The sequence below is a fragment of the Dendrobates tinctorius genome, unplaced genomic scaffold (genome assembly GCF_039654945.1).
Source record: "Dendrobates tinctorius isolate UK_male_01 unplaced genomic scaffold, ASM3965494v1 ptg000331l, whole genome shotgun sequence".
Lineage (NCBI taxonomy): Eukaryota > Metazoa > Chordata > Amphibia > Anura > Dendrobatidae > Dendrobates > Dendrobates tinctorius.
Window position 1 is genome coordinate 2,408,868 of NW_027361997.1, and position 21,378 is coordinate 2,430,245.

The 21,378-nt window shown below is 43.8% G+C and overlaps 1 protein-coding gene across 5 annotated transcripts in view; it reads right to left on the reverse strand.

The window, feature by feature from the left end:
- The window catches only part of LOC141074232 (uncharacterized), a 50,329-nt gene that overhangs the window by 21,977 nt on the left and 6,974 nt on the right, over positions 1–21,378 (reverse strand). For 3 of the 5 annotated variants that reach the window (XM_073561814.1, XM_073561813.1, XM_073561815.1), the window contains exons 2-6: positions 18,357–18,483; positions 13,283–13,538; positions 13,078–13,175; positions 12,859–12,976; positions 5,908–6,915 (exon numbers count right to left, since the gene is read on the reverse strand). In XM_073561814.1, the coding sequence (XP_073417915.1) occupies positions 6,197–6,915; positions 12,859–12,976; positions 13,078–13,175; positions 13,283–13,538; positions 18,357–18,434 (1,269 nt within the window). In that variant the 5' untranslated portion in view covers positions 18,435–18,483 and the 3' untranslated portion in view covers positions 5,908–6,196. Of the gene's footprint in view, positions 1–5,907; positions 6,916–12,858; positions 12,977–13,077; positions 13,176–13,282; positions 13,539–18,356; positions 18,484–21,378 lie in introns of those variants that run through there. The other 2 variants (XM_073561816.1, XM_073561812.1) reach the window with 2 other exon arrangements.

A 21,378-nucleotide genomic window follows, 5' to 3' on the forward strand; every position in this document is an offset into this window, starting at 1 on the left:
TTTAATACCATCCCATTGGAAGCAAACCTCTCCCCCGTCTCAACTAGACCTATACACTAGGATCAAAGACATTAGAAATTCTGAATATCAAACTGCTATGAATGAAAATAGGATTGAGAAATTTAATCTCACCTTGTCCCCTTGAGATTTTTTTTGATATCCCTGAAAATCACATCTACTGACTTACTCATCTCCCCTCATCCTTATATCCCAATACCTACATTTATCCTCACTCCCAGTCTATTGTAAGTCTTGTATGTCTTCCACTTTTTCAGATTGTTAAATATCATAATTTCTGAAAAACAGCATAATCAATGCATTTCTACTATATAACTGGCTTAATCTGTTTTAATTGAAATCTGTTATATGTTCATATCCTTGCCTCTTTATTTTTCTTGAAATGTATAATTTTGTGAAACATGAAAAATTCTTCAATAACAATTTAGGAGCAACAGGACTAAAAGAGGAAAAACTGGCCAATTTGGCCCTGATGACAGGACCTCTTTAAAAATTCTGCCTCTCCTAAAATGAGTTATCTTACGAAGACAACTCCCTTTTAAAAACATATCCAGCACATTAATCAGCTGTGGGTCCAACTTCTCTCACCAGCGGATATCATAAGGGAAAGGCAGGCCATAAGGGTAATGCAGAACTACATGACCACTATTCTAAGAAATGGCCATCTATGTAATGCATAAAGTATTATAGTTTATTTTCATGGCACCATTGATTCCTTGGTGTTGTACATGACACAAGGGGTTACATCCAAGTTGAAATTACAATGAACAAACTAATAGTGACTGACAGGTAAAGCGGAGAGAGGACCCTGCCACTGAGGGCTTTCATTCTACAAGGTCTGTCAGAGAAAACCAAAAAACCAATATCCTAAAATAAAAAAGTAAAAAATAAATTGCAAAAATTGCATGAAGGTAGTAATAATAATAAGGGTATTTAGTAAACATAATTTTGATCAAAAGAATGTACAAGCCATCCCGCCATGTCACGGCAACCCTTGTGGGACAGTCCTAACTCTTGTATTTATTGTATTTAAAACCTTTCCACTTGCCAAGTGACGTAAATGTGAACAAGGACCAAATGTAATGGTCAACGTGTGACTGGACACAGCGCCTCCAGCAGGGCGAAATTATGATACACGTGACCCTGGATACAGCGCCTCCAGCGGGGCGAATTTAAATAATACCGGGACGTGCAGCCGGATACACCGCCTCCAACTGGCGAATTTAAAAAGTACACGTAAAACTGGATACCCCGCCTCCAGCTGGCAAATTTAAATAATAAGGGGAAACACGGGAACAATTACAGTGGTGGGCCCTGTAATAGGAAATAGGGACGTGGAGACCTCCTAAGCTCCCCTGAGGAAGCGTCCCTGCACTCCTTATGTTCCCTATACAGGCTCCGCACCTGTCGCCGCACGCGAACCTTATGCCCTGACTCGCCCTGAACCTAGTCCCTCGCTAGGGCATTGGCCGGTGCGGAAACTAATCCCACCACTGCACTAGATCACACATAAGGAAAGTCACAAACAGGGGAAGTAGAAAACTTAGCTCTCTCTGTGCAAATGCTCCAGCACAGAGTCCAGCAACCGACTGCAGCCTTCCTCCTGAATAGCTGCCACCAAGTTCAGTAAGCGCTGCAAAGAACTCCCTTCGGTGACTCCTTCCACATCAGGACTCAGATTGAGCTGAGCAATCTCTCCAGCTCCTTCCACCACCAAGGTTGGTTGCAAATGAACAACTATCACCAACAATGATTGAACACCCTGAGACTCATTTATAGAGCCTCACACCTGATTTATAATTACAATTAAACCTACCACTAAGGTGCGATACCACTCCCCACCACCGGGCAACTTAGAATGAAAGACACCACGTGTGATAATTCCCATGGCCACCGGGGGCAATCACGTCACACATTGCACTTGACAAAGTAAAAAAAATTCACTTTGTCCAATTTAAAACTGTCAGATCATGACAGTACCCCCTCCTTAATGAGGGGCCTCTGGACCCTCAAGACCACCCCTCATTAGGGAAACCCCTACAGCGGGGACGGCCAGACCCTGAGTTCACCCCACCATCACCTGAATTCAAATTTATGACAAACACACAGCTGGTATTGGCAATAAAGTTTATTTTGGAGGAATCACTCATCTCCACAGTGCCAACCTGGGGAACGAGTTTATGTATGAGTATCTTTGTTATGAGCTGATCAGGCTCCACAACACTCTTCCACAAGATGTTTTTTTTTGGTGGCCACCCATACATGCTCGTTCACACACAGGTCCGGACCTGAACGTTTATTGCACACATTCGTTATGTCATAAAATTGGTGAACTCATTCTGGACCTGATAACAGAGGCGTCCCCCTGTGTCACCACACTCACACCCCCGGACTACACCATAGGGTACACCACACTCCAACCCTTTCCACCACGAGGTCTGCCTCTCACAGGGTTAGCTAGCGGCGAGGGCTGAAACTTGCCCCTACTCTCCCGCCGCACCATCGCTGCTCTCACTGGAGAGGAAGGGGTCCCCTGAAGAGAGACGGCAGAGACAGTAGTCCCAAGGCAGCAGCCCTCACACGACTGCCCCCAGCTGACTACTTCCCTTGCTCGCCAATCTATCCCCGGGTTGTGTTTTTTCAGCCAGGGGAAGCCTAAAACGATAGGTACTGGCATTCCCTCCAAGACGTAGCATGACAAGGACTCCTCATGATGTCCTATACGCAGATGGATGTTTTCTACGACTTGGGTAAGGCTCCCCTGGCTCAGTGGAACAGAGTTAATGGCCTGGACGCTTAGGCTGAGTTCACAAGTGGCTTTTTTTTGCGTTTCCGCGGCGGTTTTAACCGCGCGATTTTGCCGCGAAAACGCGAAAAACAAGCATCCCATGCATTCCTATGGGATTCCGCAATGCTGTGCTAATGCTGCGGTTTTTACCGCGGCGGAATCGCTTCGCGGTAAAAACCGCAGCATGCTCATTAATTTGCGGAATCGCGGCGATCCCGCACCCATAGGAATGCATTGTTCCGCTTATTTCCCACATGTGGCTGTGCACACCATGCGGAAAGTAAGCAGAACAATTGCGGATGGTACCCACGGTCCGGAGGAGACTGTCCTCCGGGCTTTGGGTACCATATCCCTGTAAAAAATAGAATTTAAAATAAAAAATACTGTATTCTCACCCTCCGACGTCCCGCGCAGTCTTCCTGCTTCTCTTCACGCTCTCGTTCCCAGTAGTCCTTTGCGAAAATGCTCGTGATGACGTCCGTTCTCGCGGGATCGCGAAGTCTCGCGGTCATTCGCGCGACGTCATCGCGAATGACCGCGAGACATCGCGATCCCGCGAGAACGTACGTCTTCGCGGGCATTTTCGCAAAGGATTACTGGGAACGGATGCGCGGGACGTCGGAGGGTGAGAATAGCACCATTTTTTATTTTTTTTTACATTTTATCTTTTACTACTGATGCTGCATAGGCGGCCTCAGTAGTAAAAAGTTGGTCACACTCGTCAAACACTATGTTTGACGAGTGTGACCAACTTGTCAATCAGTTCTCCAAGCGATGCTACAGATCGCTTGGAGAACGCTAGCATTCTGCAAGCTAATTACGCTTGCAAAATGCTAGTTTTTCCGCGGGAAAATCGCGGGAATTTAAAATGCGATTTTCCCGCGGACTGGAATTCCGGAATTCTCGCCGTAATTTCCGCGAGAGTTCCGGTACGTGTGCACTTAGCCTTATAGGTTGGGCCAGCGTCCTAAACTTCAGGCCATGAGTCTGGACAAAACGAGCATCCACCAGACTAACTCCTGCTCCACTGTCCACAAGCACCGGTACCACCTCCGGGGAGAAGGCCCAGGATTGGGGATCCCCCTTCAAAAGGGACATATTGATCCCCACCCGTTGCTCTTCGCTCCCTGAAGAACGAGGACGCAGCCTGAAATATAATTTACAGGCTTGCTGAAATACCAAGAATTGATCTCTCCCTCCAGAAAACCGGTCTGGGAGAGATATCTTGGGTTCTGGCTGAGCCTGTGCCTGTGCCTGAATCAAACCTCCAAAGCCCACCAACAGCTGCAGTTGCTGCACCATCTCACCGCGCAGCCCCCTGATCTCTTCAGTAAAGGTCTGCAGTACCTGGGTAAAGGTTTGCATTAGGTCCATGGCTCAGCAGAAAAACATTTTTTATGGTTGGTGATAATGTAATGGTCAACGTGTGACTGGACACAGCGCCTCCAGCAGGGCGAATTTAAATAATACCGGGACGTGCAGCCGGATACACCGCCTCCAGCTGGCGAATTTAAAAAGTACACGTAAAACTGGATACCCCGCCTCCAGCTGGCGAATTTAAATAATAAGGGGAAACACAGGAACAATTACAGTGGTGGCCCTGTAATAGGAAATAGGGACGTGGAGACCTCCTAAGCTCCCCTGAGGAAGCGTCCCTGCACTCCTTACGTTCCCTATACAGGCTCCGCACCTGTCGCCGCACGCGAACCTTATGCCCTGACTCGCCCTGAACCTAGTCCCTCGCTAGGGCATTGGCCGGTGCGGAAACTAATCCCACCACTGCACTAGATCACACATAAGGAAAGTCACAAACAGGGGAAGTAGAAAACTTAGCTCTCTCTGTGCAAATGCTCCAGCACAGAGTCCAGCAACCGACTGCAGCCTTCCTCCTGAATAGCTGCCACCAAGTTCAGTAAGCGCTGCAAAGAACTCCCTTCGGTGACTCCTTCCACATCAGGACTCAAATTGAGCTGAGCAATCTCTCCAGCTCCTTCCACCACCAAGGTTGGTTGCAAATGAACAACTATCACCAACAATGATTGAACACCCTGAGACTCATTTATAGAGCCTCACACCTGATTTATAATTACAATTAAACCTACCACTAAGGTGCGATACCACTCCCCACCACCGGGCAACTTAGAATGAAAGACACCACGTGTGATAATTCCCATGGCCACCGGGGGCAATCACGTCACACATTGCACTTGACAAAGTAAAAAAAATTCACTTTGTCCAATTTAAAACTGTCAGATCATGACACCAAGGGACTGAACCACCAGTAATAGCATAGGCCAGACAGGATGGATTTTCCAACTCAGAAACAGGGCGGTCACACCCTTATATGCACTGAATGCACGCTGAACTAAATGAGGAACTAGAGTCTGAGCTGAAAAAGTAAATTAATGTGTATGCAAAATGTAAATGCATATAAACACATGACCTTTACACAGAGAAAACCAAAAACAAATATCCTAAAATAAAAAAGTAAAAAAATAAATTGCCTTGCCTTGACGTGGTGGGATGGCTTGTACATTCTTTTGATCTAAATTATGTTTACTAAATACCCTCATTATTATTACTACCTTCATGCAATTTTTTTACTTTTTTATTTTAGGATATTTGTTTTTTGTTTTCTCTGTGTAATGGTCATGTCTTCATATGCATTTACATTTTGCATACACATTAATTTACTTTTTCAGCTCAGACCTAGTTTCTCAAGGTCTGTCAGAGTAGCTCTCTGTTTTAGTACAGAGAAGAAGATCTCAAACTGGAGGCCTCCCTGTATGACTCGAATATGCTTCGAGAGGGCATGTTGACCATGGTTGTCATACCAAGACAACTTTTTTACTGCCAATAAATAATAAACCCAGATCGGTTAAGAGACATATTCACAAAGAATCCTTTGGGTAATGCTCCCTTCACATTTTTAGGCAAGTACGAATGGACCAGAGGATTGAATTTCCATATAACAATGGGCACTGTACCAGTAATTTAATTCTCTAATGCAAGCAGAGAACCTATTGTAGATCATGGATCATAAGGAAAATGGAAAGTGGTTTCCAAAAAGGTAATGTTCTTTAAATGAAAGTTCTTGTAAATAAAAGTGCAAAAAACAAAAACAGTTTTTACTTATGTTATACAAAGTGCAATAACTACAGCCCTTACATGTAAGCTCAAATGCTTAATTACAGCTCAGAAACAGGGATAGTTGTGAAGACCACACAACAAGTTCTCTGGTAGATCCGGTAAGATTTAGAGGTCGATATAAACTTGTGGGTCGTTTTGGACTGTGTAATTCAAGGTGACAATTTTGCGTCATTATTTGGAAAGTCAATGAGCCTCCTTTCAATAAAAAATGTTGCTTTTAGCTCCTCATCATTGTAAACTTTAAATAGCTATAATTCGGGGATGTGGGAGCCCAATAGAAACTCCTTCCAAGCCTCCAAACTGAAGTCTTGAGGCGACTCTTGAATCTGGGTGGACTTTCTGATGTCTAACAAGATCTGACTTCTGAATAAAACATTTTCCACAATCCATACATGTAAATGGTTTCTCTCCCGTGTGAATTCGTTGATGCACCTCAAGTTGACTTTTACTTGTAAAACATTTTCCACAGTCAGAACATGCAAATGGCTTCTCTCCTCTGTGAATTCTCTGGTGTCTGAAAAGATTTGATTTTTTGGAAAAATATTTTCCACATTCCAAACACATAAATGGATTCTCCCCTCTGTGAGTTTTCTGATGCTGGGCAAGATTTGATCTCTGTGTAAAACATTTTCCACAATCTGAACATGAAAATGGTTTTTCCCCTGTGTGAATTCTCTGATGTTCTACAAGTACTGATTTCTTAGCAAAAGATTTCCCACATTCAAAACACTGAAAGGTTTTAATTCCTCTATGATCAATACTTTGGGCAATAAAATGTGATGTGTCTGGAGCATCTTCATGATCCAAGAACTCAGGAAGTACATTTGAAATAGGAATTCCTTGGAGTATATCTTGGCTAAAGGCTTGATCCTTTTGACCATCTTGTATCATATTTCTATCTTCTATTTTGGAGCTTTGTGATAAAAAGAGCGGACTCTTTGAGCTCTTGTACTGGGCATCTACATAAATTAAAAACAATTCTTTTATCTATTGGTTTTCAAGAAAATAAATTAAACAACATACCTAGCAAAAAGCTTACTATACCCTTTTAACAGGGGTCTCAAATTTACATTGCCAGCTGCCTTCCAGCCAGAAATCAAGTTCTATGATACTCAATCTGTCTTGTATCTACCTTCAAGGATTTTGCAGTGGTTTAGATGCAGAAGATCACATCTTGGGCACCTTGTGCCGGAAGTATTCTATTTTCAGAAGCTGCTAGTCTGTAGCCTGGGTACTAAAACCTTTCAAATCATCTAAATGTTGTGTAACATAAGTAGAGATGTGTGAACCCGAACTGTAAAGTTCGGCGTCCATAACGAACACCTAATGTTCAGGCACAGACACCGAACACAGACTTTACCAGGAAGTCCGTGTTACTGTTCGGGTTCGGCTCCCGAACACCTGGTGTTTGTCGCGCTGGCATGTGCACGACAGCGCGGCAAACACTGCTTCTGATCAGCGGTAAAATAGTTATCGCCGTTCAAACAGCCGCGGTTCCCATACAGCCCTCAGCTGGGAGTTTTGCCTGGCTGGTTATTAAAAATACAGGGGAACCCATGCAGTTTTTGTTTTTATTTATTTAGAGCGTAGGAAGAGGCTGATGAATACTCCTATCAGCCGATCCTGCTCTCACTGTTATTAGCGGCAGCAGGCGTCTGCTGATGGGAGTAGTAGTCCCATCAGCCAACACCAGTGATTGGACGTAAACTTTATATCTCCGATCACAGCTGCGTGCTCATGCTGTCGTTTGACAGCGTGGGAACCGCGGCTCTCTGACCGGCGGTAATGATTTTACTGCCGATCAGAAGCGATGTTTGCCGCGCTGTCAGGCACATGACAGCGGGGCAAACACTGGATGTCCGAGCCTCCATTGAAGTGAATGGGGTCTGGTACCAGAACCCAAACTTTTTTTTTTTTTTTTTACTATTCAGCCGAACCTGCACATTCAGGGGTCCGCCCATCTTTAAACATAAGCTTCTACCAGGAGGTCACAGATGCAAATTATGCATTAATAATAATGCATAAAATAAACACATGAATATAAGAAACGTTGTAATATATCTTATCAGAGAAATCTACTTCTTTCTCCTCATGGACTGATCATCAATTCTCAATTCCTGGGTAAAATCTATATTCAGTGAAGACGTTTTTACATTACTGAGACAGTAGATGGCAATTGTTGCTCAAAAGTTCTATATAGGAGGGAGCCTCCAGCTCCTCCCTCCTCTCACCTCTCCATAATAACATCTCATCATAGAATCTACACTGAACAAAACTATAAAAACACAACACTTGTTTTTGCTCCCATGTTTAACCCCTTAGCGACAGAGCCAGTTTGCAGCTTAATGACCAGGCCAATTTTTACAATTCTGACCACTGTCCCTTTATGAGGTTATACCTCTGGAACGCTTTAATGGATCCTGCTGATTCTGAGAATGTTTTTTCGTGACATATTGTACTTCATGTTAGTGGTAAAATTTCTTCGATAAGTCTTGTGTTTATTTATGAAAAAAACGGAAATATGGCGAAAATTTTGAAAATTTTGCAATTTTAAATTTCTATGCCCTCAAATCAGAGAGATGTGTCACACAAATTTCTTAATAAATAACATTTCCCACATGTCTACTTTACATCAGCACAATTTTGGAAGCAAAATTTTTTTTTGTTAGGAAGTTATAAGGGTTAAAAGTTGACCAGCGATTTCTCATTTTTACAACAAAATTTACAAAACCATTTTTTTTTAGGGACCACATCATATTTAAAATCATTTTGAGGGGTGTACATGACAGAAAATACCCAAAAGTGGCACCATTCTAAACACTAGACCCCTCAAGGTGCTCAAAACCACATTCAAGAAGTTTATTAACCCTTTAAGTGCTTCACAGGAACTAAAGCAATGTGGAAGGAAAAAATTAACATTTAACTTTTTTTTGCAAAAAATTTACTTCAGAACCAATTTTTATTATTTTCACAAGTGTTAAAAGAGAAAATCAACCACAAAATTTGTTGTACAATTTCTCCTGAATACGCTGATACCCTATATGTGGGGGTAAACCACTTTTTCAGCACACGGCAGAGCTCGCAAGGGATGGAGCGCCGTTTGACTTTTTCAACGCAGAATTGGCTGGAATTGAGATCGGATGCCATGTTGCGTTCGGAGAGCCCTTAATGTGCCTAAACAGTTGAAACCTACAACAAGTGACCCCATTTTGGAAACTAAACCCATTAAGGAACTTATCTAGATGTGTGGTGAGCACTTTGAACCCCCAAGGGCTTCACAGAAGTTTATAACGTAGAGCCGTGAAAATAAGAAATCTATTTTTTTCCACAAAAATGATCTTTTCGCCCCCAAATTTTTGTTTTTTACAAGGGTAACAGGAGAAATCATACCCGCACAGTTGTTATGCGATTTGTCCTGAGTACGCCGATACCCCATATGTGGGGGGGAACCACTGTTTGGGCGCATGGGAGAGCTCGGAAGGGAAGGAGTGCCATTTTGGAATGCAGACTTTGATGGAATGGTCTGCGGGCATCATGTTGCGCTTGCAGAGCCCCTGATGGGCCTAAACAGTGGAAACCCCCCACAAGTGACCCCATTTTGGAAACTAGACCCATTAAGCAACTTATCTAGATGTGTGGTGAGCACTTTGAACCTTCAAGTGCTTCACAGAAGTTTATAACGTAGAGCCGTGAAAATAAAAAATCCATTTTTTTCCACAAAAATGATCTTTTCGCCCCCAAATTTTTATTTTTACAAGGGTAACAGGAGAAATCATACCTGCACAGTTGTTATGCGATTTGTCCTGAGTACGCCCATACCCCATATGTGGGGGGGAACCACTGTTTGGGCGCATGGGAGAGCTCGGAAGGGAAGGAGTGCCATTTTGGAATGCAGACTTTGATGGAATGGTCTGCGGGCATCATGTTGCGCTTGCAGAGCCCCTGATGGGCCTAAACAGTGGAAACCCCCCACAAGTGACCCCATTTTGGAAATTAGACCCCCTAAGGAACTTATCTAGATGTGTGGTGAGCACTTTGAACCTCCAAGCGCTTCACAAAAGTTTATAAACGCAGAGCCGTGAAAATAAAAAGTCTTTTTTTATTTCCACAAAAGTGATTTTTTAGACCCCAATTTTTAGACCCCCAAAGTTGGCAAATAGTGGAAACCCCTCAATTCTTGCTCCAACCCTAACCCCAACACACCCCTAACCCTAATCCCAACCCTAACCCTAATCCCAACCCTAATCCCTAATCCTAATTCTAACCCTAATTCTAGTTCGCCCTAACCCTAATTCTAACCCTAGTCGTGACCCGAGCCCTAACCCTAGCCCAGCCCTAGCACAACCCTAACCCTAACCCTAGCCTAACCCTAGCCCTAACCCTAACCCTAGCCCAACCCTAGCCCAACCCTAACCCTAGCCCAACCCTAACCCTAACCCTAGCACAACCCTAACCCTAACTCAACCCTAACCCTAACCCTAGCCCTAACCTAACCCTAGCCCTAATGGAAAACTGAAAAAAAAAAAATATTTTCTTTATTTCATTATATTGGCCTATATAAGGGAGTGATAAACGGGGGGGTTATGTACTATTTTTTTATTTTGATCACTATGATCGTTTATCATAGTGATCAAAATAATGAATGGAATCTGCCAGCCGGAGCCGGCAGATTCCCGGCGGGCGCACTGCGCATGCGCCCGCCATTTTCCAGATGGCGGCGCCCATCGGAGGATGCCGGCGGGACGTGGGACCACCGGGAGGGGACGGAGGGCCACGGAGAGGTACCGGGGGGGGATCGGGGACCCTATTCAAATGTAAAATCGCGGCTTTTTTTATTTTTTTTTGCGGTCGCCGTTATAGGGTTAATAACGGCGATCGCAAAAGCGGGGGTCGGTAAAAAACGACCGATTCATGTTCTCTGGGGTCTCGGCTACCCCTGGCAGCCGAGACCCCGGAGAAAATCCGACACTGGGGGGCGCTATTCACTTAAATCACAGCGCCGTGAATTAACGGCGCTGTGGTTTTAGTACCCTTAATTACCGCCGTTAAAAGGCGTATCGGCGGTCATTAAGGGGTTAATGAGCTTAACTCAAAGATCTAAGACTTTTTCTATGTACACAAGAGGCAGCTTTCTTTCAAATATTGTTCACAAATTTATCTAAATCTGTGTTAGTGAGCTCTCCTCCTTTGCAAAGATAAACCATCCACCTCACAGGTGTGGCATATCAAGATGCTGAGTAGACAGCATGCTTATTTTACAGGTGTGCCTTAGGATGGCCCCAATAAAAGGAAACTCTAAAATGTGCATGACATAGAAAAATAGAAAACTCCGAAAGGAGAAAGAGCTTGGACTTCATTGAAGTAAAACCACATGTTTAACACAGGGAAAGAGAGGAAATTATGTGTAGCTAGAAGGTAAGAAAAACTCATTAAAACACCCAGTGAAGCTAGGACCCCCTGGTGTGGATAGGTAATTAAGACTGGTATATTTGCTGGGAGCAGACATGAAATCTGGAGTTTGTTTAATAAAAGGTGGAGAAATACCTGCCTATCTTTCTGGATTAAATATAAAATGTAATAGTTCTATTCTTGGCAGTGAGTAGTTATTTTTGTTATTGCAGAGCTGGCATTGACTGCACCAGGGGTATATACATATATTCCATGCGTTGGAATCGGAGAAACTGATCAGCTCTATGAAAAACTGATCAGCTCTATGCAAAGATGTGTTGCACTGTGTTGGACGTGGGACAAGTGGTGGTCACATCAAATATTGACTAGTTTTCTGACCCGCCCAATACTGTAAAACCGCACATTTATAGTGGTCTTTTATTGTGGGCAGCCTAAAGGTACTGTCACACTTAGCGATGCACCAGCGATCCCGACCAGCGATATGACGCGGTCAGGATCGCTGGTACATCGCTAAGTGGTCGCTAGTGAGCTGCCACACAGGCAGATCTCACCAGCGACATCGCAGGGGTCGGGGGTCGCTACTTACCTGTCAGACGAGGCGATCCTGACGTCCTCCCGTCCGCGTCCACACGTCGCTCGTCTCCACAGCAGGAAGCCCCAGCAGGAAGCTGACGACGAGAAGCGGTCCAGGACGTTCTCGCGCGATCAGCGATAACCAGCGGGGGAGCGGGTCGGAGGTAAGTATCAGACATAGCGATATCGCTATAACATCACAAAAACCAGTGACGTTATAGCGATATTGCTAGCGATATCGCTTAGTGTGACAGGCCCTTTAGGCATGCCTGTGCAATAATCATGCTGTCTAATCAGCATCTTGATATGCCACACCTGTGAGGAGGAGGGATTCTCTCAGTAAAAAAGAAAAAGTCTTAGATCTTTGAGTTCAGCTCATTAAAAATGAGAGCAAAAAACAAAAAAAAAGTGTTACGTCTATCTTTTTCAGTGTATTTCCCATCTCAGTAATCTGTCTTCACCACTGATGAGCGCAAGTGCTCATTACTTGAGTTGGCCGAGGGTGCTCAAGTATACACTGAGTAGCCCGGGTCTAGAGTGAGATGTTCATGTCCTCGCGACCACATGTTTCACAGCTGTTAGACCTGTTGCCCATGTTTGTCAGGTAATCTCTTCATGTTTTGTGGCTGTCTAACAGCCGCAAAACATGTGGCCGTGAGAACACGACCATTTCACTCGATCACCTGCGCTATTCAATGCATATCCGAGCACCCTCAGCAAGGAGCACTTGTGCTCATCACTAGTCTTCAATGAATACAGATTTTACCTGTGAATTGAAAATTTTGACAATGAAAGATCAGTCCTGGCGGAGAAAGAAGCAGTTGTGGTTGGCAATGAGAATGAATAAGAATCAGCAATATTTGCTTTCAGTATCTTGCAGTGACACAGTCTCATTTAAATATTGAGATGTTATTACTCACCTCGGCTAACAGCTACAGGAATTTCTTCCTCCTTACACTGATGGTCATTTCTTGCACACATTTCTTCTGCTGATGCTATAACTTCCACTTTAATATTGATCAGATCTTCACCCCGATTCTATATGTGGAAGAAATGTTAAGCAACTGAGGAGTCTAGTATAAAGCATTATTGCATGAATCCATACAAGATTTATAGAAATCGGAGTCAGTTCGATCTACCTGATGCTTCAAGTGCACATTTTTCTTTTCCACTGGGCAATCTTGTGAGTAAATAGGACTTGGACATCTCTCTTGTGGATTTCTTTCACTGGATCCATCTATGGGAGCCCCAAACACAATCAGTTAATACATGTGATGAGGACTAATGAGAGCAGTTTTGAGGCTCACCCAAAAACACCAAGAAAAAAAAAAAGTCTTCTCTTACCCAGTGATGCGACAGTCTTTTTCTCCCTGACATCAATGTAGAAATCTCTGCTTTCCTCTACATTCACTCCGATCGACTTACTGTATGCTCCAGCAGTGCTTGCCTCTCCAGTCAGCAGCTCTAGAATCTTGAGGGTTAGTTCTAGGACCTTCTGTTCATTGTGAGGGCTCTGGATCATGCCCCATAATTCTGATACATAGGGATAGTTGCAAGGTGTCATATACTTCTCAGATGTCTTCTTCACTACTGTGTAGTCCTACATATGACAAGAGAAAGAGACTCTAATACATTTTTGTAAACCAAACAAGGACAAATATAAGAATGGGTTCGCTAAATAGCAGTACATACCGTATATATTTAAAGTTTTGCAGTATATTGAGAAATTTCAGTTCTCCTATGTAGCTCAGCCTGTAGAAGAGCTATGCAGGAGGGACCAACATAGCAGTTGCGGTTTATCCTTGTGATGGCACCATGAGCATTCAATAGGAGCTGGGAGCGTGCGCACAAGCACCAACGTCATTGAATTGCCACTGTCCTAGTTTGACGGCGGCATTTAAGCTGCAGAAATTGGAGCTAGATCTGGTTGCTGCAGGTTCAGGCAGATGAGAGGTAAGTAACACAGCTAGCATCTGCTTAGTATGAAGATGAAGCAGTCTCAGCTGCCATCAGTTATCTTAGCAGAAGTAGGGATGGTAGGCACTCAATGGTAGATGTGGGCGGGTGCTCAGAGATAAAGAGAATCCACTGGTTGTGGAGGGAATACAATGGCACCTTCCAATTATACAAATCAACTTGACTTTATCTCATAACAGCAGGTCTGCGCAAAAATGGCCAACATTTTGGTTATTGGACCTTGATAATGGCCTACAGAAAGTACACAGAGATATATATATATATATATATATATACACACACACACAAATTATGCAACTCATGTACTGTAAACAATAAACACAAAAAATAAAACACAATTGTGCAGATAAAGTATAAGTAAACAAAAAGCAGAATAATATAGAACGAAAAAATCTAAACCAAAAGCATCAATGATGAACCATCCATGTGGCCATGAAAAGAGAGACATGTCAGTCAGATTGCATACTAGAATGTACAAAAAAAAAGGTTTCTTAGCGACCTTTGACACAATGTCCATCAGAGGTCATTAAGGGTTGAATGCCCTGGAAAAGAAACATTCTGCCTTAAAAAAAATCTCGCAAAATCCACTCTCAAAACCATATGTGTGCACAGCAGCAGTTTGCTCTTACATGTATACGTATACCATTACTGTAGTAGGGGGAACCCACTTAACTATTTACAAAATGCATATCTCCAGAAGCACAAGCTGCAATATATTGGGCATTACAGTGGCATATTTCTTATTAAAATTAGAACTGGGAAAACAACATTTGGCGCATTCTCATAAAATTCAGTAAAATGCTCACTACACCCCTAGATGATTTGTTTAGGAGTGTAGTTTGTAAAATGGGGTCACTTAAAGGGAATCTGTCACCCCTTTTTTGAGATATCATATAATGATATCATTCAATTGTGTGTCACATAAGGATTCTCTTAGTACTTTTGCTTCCCCTGACCCAGCACAATAGGAATCACTTTTTTTTTTTTTTTTTGGGGGGGGGGGTTTGAGGGTTTGCTGTCTTGGTACCTCAGGGCCTCTGCAATTGAAATATGATGTCAGCAATCTATTCAAGTCACATTTGCGCTCCAGAAGACATACTATGCCTTTTCCGTTCCGTAGTTTCTGAAAACATATGGGGTGTCACCGGGTTTGGGAGGCATTGTATTACAAATAATGTAGTATATTTTTGCCCGTTAATCCATAAAAATTGAAAAAAGGGGTAATGCAATATTTTAGTGCAAAAAAGTGTATTTTTTCAATTTCACAAGGAGGTACAGTATGTATGGTCTTCAAGGTGCTCATTGTACCCCCAAGTGAATTCCTTGAAGGGTCACTTGTGAAAGGGTTTTGCTATATTGACAGCTTAATATGGTGTTTGCAATCTATTCAAGCCAGACGTGCTGCCTCTCCGATTAATGCCCTGGTGCTCTGGGGGATCATCAGAGATTAGGATTTTTTTTACTTTTTATAACCCAAACCTCACTAGTAATTCTCAACATCTTTGCCCCTGACATGTTGGAGGTCTCATTGGTGCTCATGGTGTTGTTTGGTTAGTGGTGCCTCTTGCTTAATGGTCTTGTAGCCTTTATGACCTTTCAGAAAAGTGTGTATATACTGACAGACCAAGTAACAGAATGCACACAGGAGGACTTCCTTTCACTAAGCATGTGACTTATGGAGGCAACTGCTTGCACCAGAAATCTTTAGGGACTTCATCTCAAAAGGGGTGAATATATGTGCACATGCCAATTTTTAGTTATTTGATCCCATAAATTTAATTTATGCCTATATTTTTCTCACTTCACCATCTTAGACTATTTAGTGCTGTTACATCACACACAACTCGGAATACCAAAATATTTTAAAGTAGGTTATAATGTAACAAAAGAGTTAAAAAGTCAAAAGGGGTGAATATTTTTGCAAGCCACTGTGCAAATGTACATATACATACAGTGAAATGTAAAAGTTTGGGCACCCCTGTATCACAGCTTGTAAACGCTTTTTTCTAGCCATCTAAGAGTCTTTTCAATTCTTGTGTGAAAGATTTTCATCCATTCTTCCTTGGAAAATTCTTCTACTTCTGTGCGATTCCTGGGTCGTCTTGCATGCACTGCTATTTTGAGGTCCAGCCACAGATTTTCAATGATGACCAGATCAGGGGACTGTGAGGGCCATTGTAAAACCTTCAGCTCAGCTTTTTGAGGTAGTGTATTGTGGATTTTGACATGTGTTTAGGATCATTATCCATTTGTAGAAGCCATGCTCTTATAAACTACAGTTTTTTTTACAGATTGTGTTATGTTTGCATCAAGAATTTGTTGAAATTTTATTGAATGCATTCTTCTCTCTACCTGTGAAATGCTGCATGTGCCACTGGCTGCACCACAACCCCAAAGAAAGATTGATGCCTCTCTAGCAATCCTACAAGCAGCTCTCATTGAATTTTTGCTTGGTCTTCCAGACCATATCTTGACCTCTACTGTTCCTGTTAACTGCTATTTCTTAATTACATTACTGAAGGCAACTTAAAATGCTTTGCAATCTTCTTATAGCCTTCTCCTGCTTTGTGGGCCTCCATCATTTTCAGAATGCTAGGCAGCTGCTTAGAAGAAGCCATGGCTGCTGTTTTTTGGCACAAGGTTAGAGGAGGCTGGGTTTTTATAAAGCTGGGAAATTTGTATCACCTGTCCCTTTCCTAACGATGATGGTGAACAATTTACAAAAGAAGTTGCACTATGTCGTGCTAAAGCATGTAGACATGGAATATATGAAATATGAATAGCAATATTGCTCTGGACAATAAGAAAAAATTAAACCGCTTAGCACATAATTTAGCCAATTCATGCATGCCCAGCAACCAACAACAAGGTGGTCTCAAGCTGCTGTGACCCTATCTGTCTAGTGTGAATATCTCTCCTAGGCTATGGTCACACTGCGTTAAAGCAGTCCATTCAACGCATAGCGTTGACGGACTGCGTTAACGCTATTGCATAACGCGATCGTGTTATGCTATACCGCTAGCGCAGATGCTTCATCTGCACTAGTGGTGACGGAGCCTCGGACGCTGCAGCCCGCGTCCGAGGCTCCATCACAGAATGACGGCACATCACTAGCGCATGCCGATTATGGCATGCGTTAGCGATGCGCCCGATAATGGGAGGGAATGGCAGCGTTAACAGACTACGTTACACTGCGTTATGTCGCGATGTAATGCAGTCCGTCTAACGGAGTGCCATAAAGCAGTGTGACGCAAGCCTTAAGGTACTGTCACACTAAGCGATATCGCTAGCAATATCGCTATAACTTGTGACGTTATAGCGATATTGCTAGCGACATCGCTGTGTCTGATACTTACCTACGACCGCTCCCCCGCTGGTTATCGCTGATCGCGCGAGAACGTCCTGGACTGCTTCTCGTCGTCAGATTCCTGTGGGGAGACGAGCGACGAGCCTGGAGCCGGGCGGGAGGACGCAGGATCGCCTAGTGTGACAGGTAAGTAGCGACTCCTGTCCCCAGCGATGTCGCTGGTGAGATCTGCCTGTATGGCAGCTCACTAGCGCCCACTTAGCGATGTACCAGCGATCCTGACCGCGCCATATCGCTGGTCGGGATCGCTGATACATCGCTAAGTGTGACAGTACCTTAAGGCTGAAGTCTGAAATCCTGGGTCAATGTGGACACCTCTCTCTAAAGCCTGTATTTATGGGTAATTAGGATCCTGCTGTAATTAAAACCACATGTTGAAGGGTGGAGTGCTCGGTCAGAGAGCAAACATACAAATAACAAAAGATTGACTGGCACTTCCAAGCCAATGAGAACAGGTGCATACTAGGAGCAGCCACCTCCATATAAATGTAAAAGATGATAATATATATTTGTTGCCTAAAATATAAAGGAAATGTGTCATCTTTAACTTTAGGCCTTTTAGGGTGTGTGCACACGCTACAAATTCTGCTGCGGATACGCAGCGGACTTGGCCGCTGCGGATCCGCAGCAGTTTCTGCTGCGGTGTACAGTACCATAATATCCTATGGATATCAAAAACCGCTGTGCAGACGGTGCGGATTTTTCGGCGCGGATTTGCTGCGGTTTCTAAACCGCAGAAAGAATTGACATGTCAATTCTTTCTGCGGATTCCGCTGTGGTTTATTGTAGACATGATAAACCGCAGGGCAAAACCGCAGGTAAAACCACAGGTCCTTTGACCTGCAGATTTACCTGCGGATTTTACAAAATCCATGTGGTCAAATCCGCAGAGCATTCCACAGCGTGTGCACGTACCCTTAGAGATCATTTCATCTTCAACTTGCTTACCTGTTAACAATAACAGTAATTTTAACCAGCAGTGCCAAAACGTTTCCATGCTACTGTATATATATATGTTTGTTTTTAACTTAAAAGATGTGAACTGAGCCTAAGGATAACAAAATATTCCCTCACCTCTCCAGTAAGCAAATAGATAATTTCCAAGGTAAGTTTTAAAATCTTGTTTGTCACTTTTTTCCGGTCTTGATCCATCCTCGGAGCCAGTCGAGGTAATGGGTTGTCACAGTTAACTGGCAGTAATCTGAGAAAAAAAAATAGTGATTAAACAATTCTGTGAGAGAAAACAGCTAGTGACACATCGCACATGACTTGTAAATGTTGATATGCTTTATAGAAAAACACAAAAAGGATGGGATATCCAATTCTGCATGACTGAGGTCAAAGTTGTCCCTATAAAGTGGAAACTGGAAGTCCCACTGGACACTGTACAAGTCTTTAATTACCCTAATGAACCCTCTTAGACACATATTGGGTACAAAGAGACCGGTAATTAACATGGTTACCGGTAATTCGGTTTCTAGGAACCTTCCACGACAGCCATATCGGAGGATGTCCCAGTCCTAATGGGGGCCAGGAAACACAAGAGAGGTTAAATACCCCTCCCCTTCCTACAACCACCAGTGTAGGAATGTATAGTTACCACCAAAAAGCAGGAATCATCCAATAAGAACCTCAGATAGGGAGGGAAATTAGTGCTGTAGTGGAAGGTTCCTAGAAACCGAATGACCGGTAAGACTAATTCTATTTTCTCTAGTCACCTTCCAAGACAGCAGCATCAGAGTAATACTAACAACTAATTTCTTTAGGGAGGGACAACAGCCTGCTGAACTTGTCTGCCAAATGTTAAATCCCTACTGAAACTTAGTCTATAGTGTCTGGTGAACGTATGGACAGACGACCAGGTGGCGGCGCTGCATATCTGCTCAGAAGATGTGTTCCCTCTCTCTGCCCACGATGTTGATACTGCACGAGTGGATTGAGCCTTCAGTGATGCAGAAGGAGAAAGATTCTGCGATGAATATGCCAGACAGATAGCTTGCTTGAAACAATTAGCAATCGTATTTTTAGCCGCCTTCTTGCTTTTATTCCGTCCTGAGAACTGAATAAAAAGGTTTTGGTCAATCCTCCAACTTTTGGTTTGTTGGAGGTAATAGAAAACCACCCTGCGAACATCAAGGGTGTGAAAGATTTCTTCCTTCGCATTTGAAGGATTTGGGCAGAATGAGGGTAACAATATCCTGACCTCTATGGAAGTCCGAGACTACTTTAGTCATAAAGGAAGGATCTAATCTAAGGATAATGCTATCTGTAGTGATAGTTAAGTAGGGCTCCTGTACTGATAGGGCCTGCAACTCTCCTACGCGTCTAGCGGTAGTAATTGCTGCTAGAAAAATTGTTTTGAGGGTCAGGTTCTTTAAACTCAAGGATTATAGGGGTTCAAATGGATCTTGGGTTAAACTAATAAGGACTTGGTTCAAATCCCAGGGGGGAACCCGACTACGAAGCCTAGGACGAATCCTAGTTGCAGAGGTCATAAAACGTTTAACCCAGCGGTGTCCAGCTAAGTCCTGATCAAAAAAGGAACTAAGAGTTGACACCTGCACTTTCTGTGTACTAGGTGTAAGCGCTAGATCCAAACCCTTTTGAAGAAAGTCTAAAATTTGTGCAATGTTGGGATGGAAGGGATCAGGAGTATCCAGAAAACACCAGGATGAGAATCTCTTCCAAACTTTGTCATAGATGGCGTCGGTCACTGGCTTCCTATTCTTCTGGAGGGTTTGTTTTACTCCATCCGAGAGCCCTTTAGCTTTTAAGATTTTAGCCTCAGTAGCCAGGCCGCAAGGTTCAATCTGCGCAGGTCTGGGTATAGTAGGGGACCCTGTTGAAGGAGGTCGACCTTCTGGGGCAGAAGCAGAGGACCTTCCTGAGCCATGTCCATCAAACCGCTGTACCAGCTTCTTCCTGGCCACATGGGAGCAATCAGGACTCGATCTAACTGAATCTTCTGCAGTGTTCTTGCTTGCATTGGAATTGGTGGGAAGGCGTATGCCAGGCTGAACCTCCAAGGATGGGAGAAGGCATCTATTCCCTGCGCTCCGTTCCTGGGATTGAGGGAATAGAACCTTTGCGTTCTGACCATTGGCAACAGGTCTACATCGGGACTCCCCCCACCTTGAGGCCAAGGGCAAAAAGACCGCTTCGTCCAGGCGCCATTCTCCCAGATGGACGCCCTTCCTGCTGAGGAAGTCCACCTGGATATTGTCCGATCCCCTTAGATGTACTGATGTGATAGACAAAAGATGTTTTTCTGCCTAGGAAAAAATCCTTGCAGGGATCGATTTTAAACTGGCGTATTTCGTGCCTCCTTGGTGCCAGAGGTAGGCCACTGTGGTCATGTCGGAATAAACACGCACGTGGTGACCTTGGATGAGGGTTGATGCGGCTTTCAACGCCTCCTCCATTGCCTTCAGTTCCCTCAGGTTTGAGGAGCTGGAACTGATGTCTGGTGGCCACAACCCCTGGAAGTAAGATTCCTCCACCACAGCACCCCAGCCTCTCCGACTGATGCCTGAAGTGAGTACCTTCAGGGGAACTGATCCCAGCTGACTCCTTGCTGGAGATTTCGGTAGTTTAGCCACCATGTAAGAGCAGATTTCACGTGACCAGGAAGGGGAACTCTCTTGGTCAGTGTATTTTGATGCCTACTTGAATACAGAAGCACATGAGACTGCAGGACTCATGTATGGGCTTGAGCCCAGGAGACTGCCTGGATGCATGACGTCAATGATCCCAGAATAGACATCGAGTCCCTGGTCTCTGAACCTGGAGATCCTCTGGAAGAGGTCGAGTTGACGATCCCTGGGTAAGAAGGAAGTTTTCTTTTCTGAATCTAAAAGAATTCCCAGAAATTTCTTCCTTGATGAAGGATGAAAATCCGATTTCTCCAAATTCGGGATGCAGCCTAGGGATTTCAGGATTTCCAGGGTTTTCGCCACATCTAGGTTCAGACGAGGGATGGATGGTGCGCCGATGAGAAAGTCGTCTAGATATGGGATGATGCAAACCCCCTGGTGTTGGATGAAGATCACTGCCTCCGTCATAATCTTGGTAAACACTCGTGGTGCTGATGAAACCC